The sequence below is a fragment of the Poromitra crassiceps genome, assembly GCF_964638095.1.
Source record: "Poromitra crassiceps genome assembly, chromosome: 12".
NCBI classification, from domain to species: Eukaryota; Metazoa; Chordata; class Actinopteri; order Beryciformes; family Melamphaidae; genus Poromitra; species Poromitra crassiceps.
Window position 1 is genome coordinate 41,410,922 of NC_139632.1, and position 12,187 is coordinate 41,423,108.

Sequence of the window (12,187 nt, forward strand, 5' to 3'; positions counted from 1 at the left end):
TTTAGTCATAAAGATGATTGAAAGATAGCCTATTCCATAGACTGAAATGTTATAACAGAAGTGGAGAATTGGCCAGAATGACACGAACATTTGGACACTTATTCTTCAGGTGCACTGTAATTATAATTTTTTTGTTGCAATTCCATCGCGGGCCAACTCATTTGAGAGTGGATGCAACACACACACACACGCGCGCACACACACACACACACACGCACGCACGCACGCACTCACACACACACACACACACACACACACACACACACACACACACACACACACACACACACACACACACACACACACACACACACACCTTGCATCTACCCTGCATGGGGAAAAGCAACAGGATGAATTACCCTGGGTGTAATTACTCAATTTAACCAGTAGGGAGCACACTTCTCTTATCCCATCTCAAGTTCAACTGAGTGGAATCTGCATAGTGAAAGGGTCAAGAGAATCTCAGCACAGTTTAACTCTAGTATTGCACAGAGGTGAGAGGAGCTGAGTTGCACAACACCACCCTCCACGTCCAGCCTCCACATCCTCTGTGTTTGACCCATCCTGGCTCAGCATGGAGAGAGATAGCCTACCCCCAGTGTTAGCAGCATCCCAGGCGGGAATCAAACCCAGGACCTTCTTGCTGTGAGATGAGAGAGCAAGGCAAGAACGCTACCACTGTGCCACCGTGACCCCAGAACATTGGGGTAGATCCTTCCATCACATAGTCAATGAGATCTCAATCAAAGCACAAGTGCAGAAAACAAGAGAAAATGTGTCCCAAAATGATCTGCTAGCTAGACCTAAGTTCAACACTCATTAAAAAGTATTTTAATACTAAGCGGGGATAACATATATCCTTTAATAATGTCTTTGCTTACTATTCCATTTCAGGCCCAGAAACATTAGAAACCAAATCCATTAAATCAATGAATTATTCAATGGCACCATGAATAATAACTATGAGTATGAATATAACTCCCAGGTTAGGCTATATGAAAATGTAATTCTCTCTCTCTCTCATTTCCCCTACAGCTCTCCAAGGCCGACTACTCTGCAGGATGCCCGTGCGTAATTAGACCATAATTGTATCAGTGTGGGAAAGCACACTCACACATGCACGCTCTTTCTCTCTCTCTCTCTCACGCACGCACGCACGCACGCACACGCACACACACACACACACACACACACACACACACACACACACACACACACACACACACACACGCACGCACATTATTAGGCAGCGTTCTTGAGCTGTATTTGTGAATGGCATAGCAGGCTACTATGGAAACGGGGTGAATGAATATAATTCAATTAAAATATTCAACGACACAGACTAATTGTCAGCTAAAGCATGCGTGCAGTTTGGAGATGGGCGGGCTGGAAAAAGCCAGTAGGCTAAAATCTCTGTTGAAAGATGAGAACAGCCGTGGAGGTGGGCAGGGCAGAGGGCAGGTATGGCTATGAGGGGTTATTATAGGGGGGGGGGGGAGACGTTTTATACTTTTGCTGCAAATGATCTTTCCCAAATCTTTGCTCATGAGTCCCGCGCCAGGAGCTCGGCATTGCGGCCCGGTCTCCCGTCCGCGTGTTCTTGGAAACGGCGTCAGAGAGCAGCTGAGAGAGAGGCTTAACATTTCAAAACTCTGGCGGTAGGCTGCAAAGTTTCCACCCTGAAAACACGCTCTGTCATGCAGGCAGCAGCAGTCTGGAGCAGGACGCGTGCAGGCCAGGTGCGATGTTTCATAGGAGTTTATAGTTTTAATGCGTTGCTTTCCGTTGGGCAGGTGATTTTTACTCGAGACAATCTGTTACCGCTGCAGATGCATTGTGTTGCTGCAGGTGTTTAGTTGAATTTATTCTGCGCCGTTGAGAATGCATGCATGCGTAAACTGTCGTTTGCCTTCGTTTTTTTGGACCGTGAAGTTTTGATGAAAACATTTTGTCGGTGAATCACAGTTGGTTATTTAAAATAATTTATCCTGGAGGCTAATTCTATAATCTCAATTGCCCAGGGCCACATCTAATCATCCTCCACCAAATCACGTTCCAGCCACGGGATGCTCGCGTAAAAGTCTGCAAAAAAGTTTGCAGCAAAGAAAAAGTGGGATCTCGGACCGGTAGCCTATTCAGTCATAGATGTCCGCTCAGCTGGAAAGAGGCCTGCAGGATACCACCGCACAACTTGACGCACTGAAACCCGAAGTCGGCGAGGAAGAAGTTGACGTGACGAGTCTTGACGGATGCCGCGGGGACGGAGGAGGGGAGAGGCGCCGGGCGGGCCAGCTATCCCCGGAGCGGCAGAGACGCGCGGCGGGCCAGCTGTCCCCGGAGCGGCAGCAGCAGCAGAAAGCGCGCAAGATGACCCGCAGCCCCAAATGCGCCCGCTGCCGGAACCACGGCGTCGTCTCGTGTCTCAAAGGTCACAAGCGCTTCTGCCGCTGGAGGGACTGCCACTGCGCCTGCTGCCTGCTGGTGGTGGAGCGGCAGCGCGTCATGGCGGCGCAGGTCGCGCTGCGGCGGCAACAGGCAGCGGAGGTGAGGAGAGAATGAGCTATAATGATCGTCATTACAGAAATATAGGCTAAAAAGCACAATTAATTAGCATTTCCAGAGAGCTTTGCCCTCCTGTCCTCTTATAACCTATCTTGCGTCAGGATTTTCTGTGATTTCATATCATGAATTTATCTTATCCTACAATGTCGAACCAAAAAGGGGAGGAACACTACTGTCAAAGGTGGGTATTGGTAAAATGAGTAATATAGGTAGCTTTACCCTCCACTAGCTCGTCTTTCTCTATTCTGAGGATAGCAGAGAAATAGGCCTATTCCTACCTGAGAATATAATTTAGGCTACCTATGTTTCACATCAATCACAGCAGGCTAAATAATATCAAAATACAATTGGGGCCTTATGGGAGAAAATCATAAAATGTAGCTGTGAGAGCAAAATTATTGATTGATTGCTTCACATAGCCTAATAGGATAGATTTTTTTTTCTTCACATTTGTGGGTGTTTGCCTTATAATGATCGCTGACTGCAGTTCATGATTTAGCACCTTTATGTTTACATCACTGGTTTCCTCTAGCCATCCTAGCCTATACATTTATGAGAAGAAAAGCTGAAAAATGTATTAATATGGATGAGCATCATTGAGAAATGTTAGATTTGCACAATTATTACACATCTTGATTTTCGACTGTCTGATCTTATGGCAATGTAAACAGGAGAAAAACCATTTAGCCATCAAATGATCCATTCTCTGCAAATGACTTCATGTTACTCATTGACATTGGAGTGAGTTCTACATTTGTAATTTAAGGCAAAACGTTATTATAGAATTCTCTTAATATTGTAAATAGATGTTAAATAATTAATGTCTAAATTAAAGCAAGTACAGTAGTAGGCTATATAGTCCTATAGTCAGTGTTTGTTCTTTAAAAATAAAGTAATGTGTGAAATAGGAAATGTGTGTCATAGTAGGAAAAAGTGTCATATTTGTGACTTTGTGAATGTGTGAATTTGAATTTTAAATGTACCAGATAAAGTTTGATTTTTATAATTCCAACTGTTTCTACTGATATATCTAAATATATTTTTGTATGTATGTTCTCAAACAAATTTATAAACACAATGCACATCCACTCAGTGTTGCAGGTGCAGGACAACAGACGATCAATAGCAGATTAAAAAAGTAAGAGTCCACACACTGTAGGGCTATAGTAGACTTAACTCCCAGTTTATTTGTTGAGTATCGATGTTTTCTGTCATGGCGACCTTCATCAGAAACTGAAAATTCTGATGAAGGTCACCATGACTGAAACGTCAATAATACCCAACAAATAAAATGGGAGTTAAGTCTACTATGCAGTGTGTGCGGACTCTACTTTTTTTAACCTCAAACAAATTTAATGAGCGGAGAGTGGCAAAACAGTATAGCGCTCACTCTTTACTCACATATATTTTTCTGAATGAAAACTAAAGATGTACTCCCCCCCCCCCCCACACACACACATCTCTATATATTCACTCCTCTAATAATTACCCTTGGGATACAGGCACGCACGTGTAAGGCAATTATGTCTAAATGTCTAATTCAGCTGTTTCGTGTTCCTCCCAGGGCAAAAGGGGGGTCAGGTGCGCGGCTCCGCTGCGGAGGACGGCGTATCAGCGCTACACCAAAGCAGCCGAGCCTAGCGGCGTGGCTAAGAGCATCCTGCAGGGTATGGCTTAATGAACACCTCATGTCCTGTCTCATTACCCCACTGTATCTCTCCTCTGCCAGACAGTGATGGAAGGGCCAGCCCAGTGTTTGTCTACAGGAGTCGGTAGCCTTACTCATTCAGTATAGATCAAAATGGAATCCTCCGAGTCGATGCTTTCATTTCACGCATCATGGGTGGGGGGCAGGCAGGCAGGCAGGGCGGATTCAGAGACACGATCACGGATTGAAAGAGCAAGTGTGTGCAACATGGTTCATTGTGTGCTCGTGGAAGAAGTGACTCACTGCAGGGCCCTAAATGGCACAAAGATTGATGCACGACTCTCATACTGACTCATCTCGCTCTTTGTTCACTGGAAAGATTCAATCATTCACAAGTCACACAGAACTCCTCTCAGGCTAGCCGAGTATAGCTACGCTACACGCAACAGGAACATTTCCACCAATGACACTGCCTGTGCTGTGCTGTGTGCAGTCTAGCGGCCCTCGGTCTGTTTGTGTTTGCATTTCTACCCGGGTGATTAAAATTATGCAAATGCGAGCAATGGAATCGCTGTGTGTATTTACTAGTAGTTTTGGAGACAACAATCTGAGGGCGTGTTTTTTTCCTCCGAGCAAGCATGCCTCACACGCTTACATGCAGGTGTACTCATTCACCCACAAACACACACACACACACGCACACACGCACACACACACACACGCACACGCACACGCACACGCACACGCACACGCACACACACACACACACACACTCTCTCTCCCCCTCAGGCGAGTGTGACGTGTCACTCTGAAGCTTACACACATACACAGTGTAATCATACTGCACTACAAGGCCCGCTTGGCCTACAAACTGGCAGTGCCACTGCTTGAGTGTCATTAGCCATCGTGGATGCAGCACCTCATTTAGAAACAAACCGGATGATTCCGATGGCAGCGTATTCACAACACATTACTGTAATAAATAGTACTGTGTATCAGGGGCGTTTCTAGGTCCTGAAGACATTGGGGGCTTTAGCCAGGTACCCCGACGGGGAGGAGGGGTAAGGGGGGAGGGGGCTCCCCCCCCACCCCACTCAAAAAAAATTGGTTTTTCCAATCCGTAAATACCCATGTTGTGAGTCATTTGAGATGGATACAGAAGAACAAGATTAGTGGGTCTCGAGGTCCAGGGACCACCAGAGGTCCTTGATAGGGTTCTGGCGGGAGTCCACTTAGCAAATTTACATATTTTATTTTATTAAATATTATATCTCAATGGTACGAACCCCCCCAGTAACTCCTGTGAAGGTATTTTATTAAGGTACACGCTTCCTGTAAACCTAAATTCTGATGGTGCCGTTTTTGTATCATATGGTACTTTTATTTTGAAACTTAGAGCGGACGTAGTGATGTTATATCTACGCTACTTGACGTAAGGTGTACTCACCGGCCGGTCGCAAAACACATGTCGCTCTTCAACCTACGGTTCTATCTAATCAAAAGCGCCTAGCTGGAATTGGGAACAACGTATTGTTTGTTGTAATGGTTTAATGAAGCAGTGATGTGTGGTTTTGTTTAATGTAACTGTGAAGTGAAGGCATTGTTATTGTGACAGTCATGCTAACGTTAGCTTCTATAGACATTGGAGTGGATGGCTGTGGCTTCATGCTGATGCTAGCGTTGTAGGTTGTATGGTTAATAATATTCTGTGTGAAGATATTTTCTGAGATAAATGGGCCTTGAGCATCAAGGCCCATTTATCTCAGAAAATATCTTCACAACTGTTTGACTTTGTGCCATTCTTGGTGTCTGATGTTCTGCATGCCCTGCAGACACTTGACCCCAAGAAGACTGCTGGGCCTGACGGCCTTGATCCTTTTCTTCTGAAACTGGCAGCTGTGATTGTAGCTCAACCAATCACAGACATTTTCAATCTCTCTATTGCTTCTCAGAAACTGCCTGTCTTATGGAAACAAGCCTTTGTCACACCTCTGTTAAAGTCTGGTGACTCAGCTGAAATGAATAATTATAGACCTATTTCTAATCTTTCTGCTTTAGCAAAGATTTTGGAGTCTCTAGTATCAGACCAGATTAAAATGTTTCTTGACTCCAACAATATACTAAATCCTATGCAATCGGGATTCAGACCTGGGCATAGCACCGTTTCTGCTAGTCTTAAAGTATTAGATGATATTAAGGCTGCCATTGACAAGAAATCTGTTTGTGTTGCGTTATTTGTTGATTTAACCAAGGCATTTGATACAGTTGATCATGCTATTTTAATTGACATTCTTTTGAAGGCGGGCTTCTGTCAGAATGCGGCTGATTGGTTTCAGAGTTATTTGTCCGACCGCACGCAATTTGTAAGGTTTGGTAATGTTGTTTCAGATCCTGTTGTCTTGGAGAAAGGGGTTCCCCAAGGTTCCGTCTTGGGGCCTCTTCTCTTCCTCCTATATGTAAACAAAATTTGTGATCGTCTGAAATACTCACAGTACCACATGTACGCGGACGATACTGTTCTGTACTCCTCTGCTCCTTCCTGTGAAGCTGCTATTGCCAATCTTCAATCTGATTTCACCTTTTTGCAGCACGAGCTTAACGAAGCTAAGCTGCTCTTAAATGCCAGCAAAACTAAGACAATGTTATTTGCACATAGCAGCACTGTGGCTCCTCCGCTTGCTATCCACACACTTGAAGGGACAGCCATTGAGTATGTGGATACTTATAAATATCTAGGCTTTTGGCTGGATAAGGACCTAAATTTTAAACACCATATTGCAACTCTGTCCAGGAAGCTCAAATTCACTTTGGGCTCCTTGTATAGATTGAAATCGTGTTTTTCTATGCCTTCTCGTAAACGTCTGGTGGCAAGCCTGTTCATGTCTCAGTTAGACTATGGCGACACTATCTATAGATTCGCGTGTCCTACTACCCTGGCCAAACTTGATCCACTTTTTCATGCTGCTTTGAGATATATTTCCACCTCAGGTTACAGGACCCATCACTGTATCTTGTACAATCTAGTCGGATGGTCCTCCCTGACTATGCGTAGGTTGCAGCATTGGTATATTCTCATGTATAAGACCATTCTGGGTAAGTTACCCTCTTACTTATGCTCTAAATTTGTGTCCATAACTACCTCGTATAATCTCAGATCCAACTGGTTGCGCTTTAAAGTGCCTCCTGTACGGACTGAGGCTGGCAAAAGAAGCTTGTCTTATTTTGGTCCCTGGTCCTGGAACGACCTGCAGACACGTTTTAAGTTGGTTTCTTTGATTTCGTTGTCCAGTTTTAAACACAAGTTGTCAGAGGTTCTTGTCTCGAGCTGCTCCTGTGGCAACATTTAAATTTCCACTGTGCACTTTGTCTCTTTATGCACTTTATGCCTCGTAGCAATATTTGGACTCCTCTGTGCACAATATGCCTCTGCACTTTATGCCGCTCTTATTATCATTTTATGACTATGATTTTAGGATGTATGTATGATTTTAGGATGTATGCTTTTTACTATTACTTCTGATGCAGTGTTGGTGTAGTCTGTGCTCTGTTTTAATTAGTTTTTGTATTTTGTATGTAAATGTGTGTATGATCTGATCTGTAACTTGCTGCCTTCTTGGCCAGGTCGCAATTGTAAAAGAGATTTCGTATCTCAATTTGTTTTACCTGGTTAAATAAAGGTTATAATAATAATAATAACTAAACAACTAAATAACATAAGATAATTTCATAGTTGTAGCTACTGTGATGCTGTGCATGTTGGCGCATGTCATTTGTTTGAATAATTTCATAGTGAGATGATGAGCTCGTGTGGAGAGGAGGTGGTGAGGAGTGAAGCAGAAACATTATGTAATGACACACTATGACAATAGTAACTGATAATTTGGTCCTGCATAGCCTACTGATATTTTCTGTTTGTTTTTTTTAGAAAACTGTTTAGAACTCTGACTTAATGATTTTGCTTTATTTATTTTATTTTGTTGTTTATTTGATTGTCTGTTCCAATTTTGTAAATGTTTAGTCTGATTTTTTTGTATAATGTACTGATTATTAATGCCAGACTTTGTTTATTGGAAAAAATAAATAAATAAAAAAAAAAAAAAAAAAAAAAAACTAGGAAAAAAACATCCGGGGCTAGGAAAAAAACATCCGGGGCTCTAGCCCCGGAAGCCAGGGTCTAGCGACGCCCCTGCTGTGTATTCACAACACATTACTGTAATAAATAGCACTGTGTATTCACAACACATTACTGTAATACTGTGTATTCACAACACATTACTGTAATAAATAGCACTGTGTATTCACAACACATTACTGTAATACTGTGTATTCACAACACATTACTGTAATAAATAGTACTGTGTATTCACAACACATTACTGTAATACTGTGTATTCACAACACATTACTGTAATAAATAGCACTGTGTATTCACAACACATTACTGTAATAAATAGCACTGTATCAACACCTGGTAATTACTGTAATAAATAGTACTGTGTATTAACAGGGTATTCACAACACCTGACAATTACTGTAATACATAGTACTGTGTATTAACAGGGTATTCACAACACCTGACAATTACTGTAATACATAGTACTGTGTATTAACAGGGTATTCACAACACCTGACAATTACTGTAATACATAGTACTGTGTATTAACAGGGTATTCACAACACCTGGTAATTACTGTAATAACCTGATGATTTCAATGGCAGGGTATTCACAACACCTGGTAATTACTGTAATAAATAGTACTGTGTATTAACACCTGCTGGCCTGCAGTCAAATCCTGTTTGAGCCTCTATCTTCTTTACAGCCCTCTCAGCTTCCCTGCACTCCTAAAGCAAAGTGACACCGTTAACCAAATGCAGCATTAAAATAACAAACAATCAAACAATTAAACGTATAAATAATTCAGCAACTGGTTGTAACGGCTTCATCTCTACTAATTCCAGGAATCTATGTCTGTCTGTCTGTCCATCTGCGTGCGTGTGTGTTTGTGTGTTTATGTGTGTCTGTCTGTCTGTCTGTCTGTCCGCCTGCATGTGCGTGTGTTTGTGTCCTCCCAGAGGAGGAGAGGGGTATAAGCAGGGGGAGGATGGGATGGTGTGAAGAGTGGGAGAGCATAATGTGTGAATGTGGAATTAATTTTAATGCAAATTAATGTATGTAATTTTGTGCTCTCGCCGCCGCCGTGCAGGGGTCAAACCAGCAGCGGCGCTGGAGGAGGAGGATGCCTCCTGCTGGTCCAAACAGGCACAGCACGGCCTCGCCCCCCTGCCCTGCCCCACCATCAGCGCCCGCATGAGGAAGAGGAGAGCCTTCGCGGACAAGGAGCTGGAGAACGTGATGCTGGAGCGCGAGCTGCGGCAGAGGGAGCTGGAGAGAGACTTTCCCCTCTCGCCCCCTCCCCTCGTCTCCATGCTGCACCCTCCGCCGCTGCCTGTGTCCCAGAGCCACGGCCTGCACTGCTGCCCTCTCAGCAAGGAGCCCGCCTACATGCCCGTGTACAAATACAAGCCTCTGTACGAGTGTGACTTCCAGTTCTACCAGGGACTTTTCCAGCTGAAGGGCAGGCGCTTGTCCACGGAAGGCGGCTACGCTCAGCTAATGCCGTCGTCGGGCCGAAGCCCCGAGTGGACCGGGGAGGAGGAGGAGGTGCTGCCGAACGTCTGGACAGGCCGCGAGAAGAGAGAAGAAGCCCGTCCAGAGCTTTTGCACATACCTCGATTAGCAAACCGACGGCTCGATGCCTCCTCGGAGCCTTCCAAACAAACACAATCGATGGCCTCGAGTGGGTTTCCCGCAGTCGTGCACTCCCTTCTCGGGTCAGATCTGGGTTTCCAGGGCGGGCCGGACGTCGGCACTCCCGGCAGGACTTTAAACCCCGCGCCTCTGACAGCCAGGCGCTGGTGCGTGGGAGCTCCTGCCGCCCAGGCCGCTCCTCACACCAACACCGCCAAGAGCCCTCACAGCAACTCAATCAAGACTTCTCCTGTCAGGCCATTACCTTTCTCTGTGGAGGCTCTGCTGAGGGCCTAGAGGCAGATGGGAGGCAGAGTGGCTGGACAAACACTAGTAGTAGTAGTAGTAGTAGTAGTAGTAGTAGTAGTAGAACTACTGCTAGTAGTTCCCCTTCAAAGTGGAGTGCACAGGGTATATTCAGCCATGTTAAGTCATATGGCTGAATACGCTGTGCAGTCCACTTAGCTGGGAACTACTAAGAGATCGCAACGCAGCCTGAGAGTTGAGGCAGAGGGTATGAATGTAAAAGAAATGGCTGACTGCTTGTTGTGTTAACAGGTTGTGAAACACTGTCTTCTCTTGACGAGGGCTGGAAGGCTGCTGCACAACGGCATTCGGGTCAATATTTAAGAGGTGCCGTTGGCCAGCGCAATTTCAGGGTTGTCATTTACAGTGTTTGCATATTTTTTCATGAACAAAAAAAAATATTTTGTTATATTTTAAAGTATAATTAAAAATATTACAGTGAGAGATACGTATGTAATTTGTTTGTTTGATATATTATTTCAATTTGTATTGCCTACATTGACCTATTTTGTACAGTATACACTTCAAAAATGTAATCAATTTTGATTTTTTTTTTTACAATCCTCTGTCAGCAGTGCGGCGGGAAAAGTATCCCGCACCTTTCTGCTTCGGCCCTCTCGCATCAATCATATTTTATTCTCTTTTCCTGCAAAAGAAATATACATCCATAAAACAAGGTTTGATGAAAAAGTCAAGTGCTGATTGAACTTGTGCCCAGTTCTTTTGTCTGCATTTCAAGTGGAAAGTGTCTAGATGTGGCGGGCTGCTCTCTGCTCAGCTGTCAGTGTCAAAACAAAGGAAAATAATATCCCCCCCCGAACTCAAACGAAAACTAACAATGAAAGGAACATGCGGTGAAGCAGGTGGTTTGCTGAGGGAAGCCAACATTTATAAAACATCTTTTCTATGATGTAGGCTAGTAAAGCAAGGAATAACAGCAAACCATCACACTGATACATCTACAAGTGTTTATGCCAAGTGAGCGACATGTGTTCACTATTTATTCTCATTTCATCAAGCACATTTAATACAGACATTTTGTCAGACTGTAGCCTACTGTATCATTATTATTGCATACCGTAACGTCCAGTGTTGGGCAAGTTACTGAAAACTAGTAAAAGTAGTAATGAGTTACAGTTACTTGTTTCAAAAAGTGTCTCAAAAAGTAATCAAATTACTTTCAAATCACTGCATAATAAAAGTAATTAGTTACAAGGGAAGTTAACTTTTGTGTTACTTTTAAAAGTCTGATTTGATTCTCTTATTAATGCACATATATCTGGCATACAGTCAAATTTGATCTATCATTGTACCTGCATGGGATGCTTGAATATTTGCTTATTGTGGAAGCTTATAGCCTACTCAAGTTAATTAGCCTGTGGGGCTTATAGCCTGCTCAAGGTCATTAGCCTGTGGGGCTTATAGCCTTCTCAAGGTCATTAGCCTGTGAGGCTTATAGCCTACTCAAGGTCATTAGCCTGTGGGGCGTATAGCCTACTCAAGGTCATTAGCCTGTGGGGCGTATTAGCCTACTCAAGGTCATTAGCCTGTGGGGCTTATAGCCTACTCAAGGTCATTAGCCTGTGAGGCTTATAGCCTACCCAAGGTCATTAGCCTGTTGGGCGTATAGCCTACTCAAGGGCATTAGCCTGTGAGGCTTATATCCTACTCAAGGTCATTGGCCTGTGGGGCTTATAGCCTACTCAAGGTAATTAGCCTGTGAGGCTTATAGCCTACCCAAGGTCATTAGCCTGTGGGGCTTATAGCCTACTCAAGGGCATTAGCCTGTGAGGCTTATAGCCTACTCAAGGGCATTAATTAGCCTGTGAGGCTTATAGCCTACTCAAGGGCATTAGCCTGTGAGGCTTATAGCCTACTCAAGGGCATTAGCCTGTGAGGCTTATAGCCTACTCAAGGGCATT

The 12,187-nt window shown here is 44.0% G+C and overlaps 1 protein-coding gene across 1 annotated transcript; it reads left to right on the forward strand.

The window, feature by feature from the left end:
• The first annotated feature begins 2,012 nt into the window (after window positions 1-2,012).
• dmrt2b (doublesex and mab-3 related transcription factor 2b) lies at window positions 2,013-10,825 on the forward strand. Its single transcript, XM_083648411.1, has 3 exons — window positions 2,013-2,544; window positions 4,127-4,229; window positions 9,415-10,825. The coding sequence occupies exons 1-3, from the start codon at window positions 2,146-2,148 to the stop codon at window positions 10,254-10,256; spliced, it is 1,344 nt and encodes a 447-aa protein (XP_083504537.1). The 5' UTR covers window positions 2,013-2,145; the 3' UTR covers window positions 10,257-10,825.
• Window positions 10,826-12,187: the final 1,362 nt, after the last annotated feature.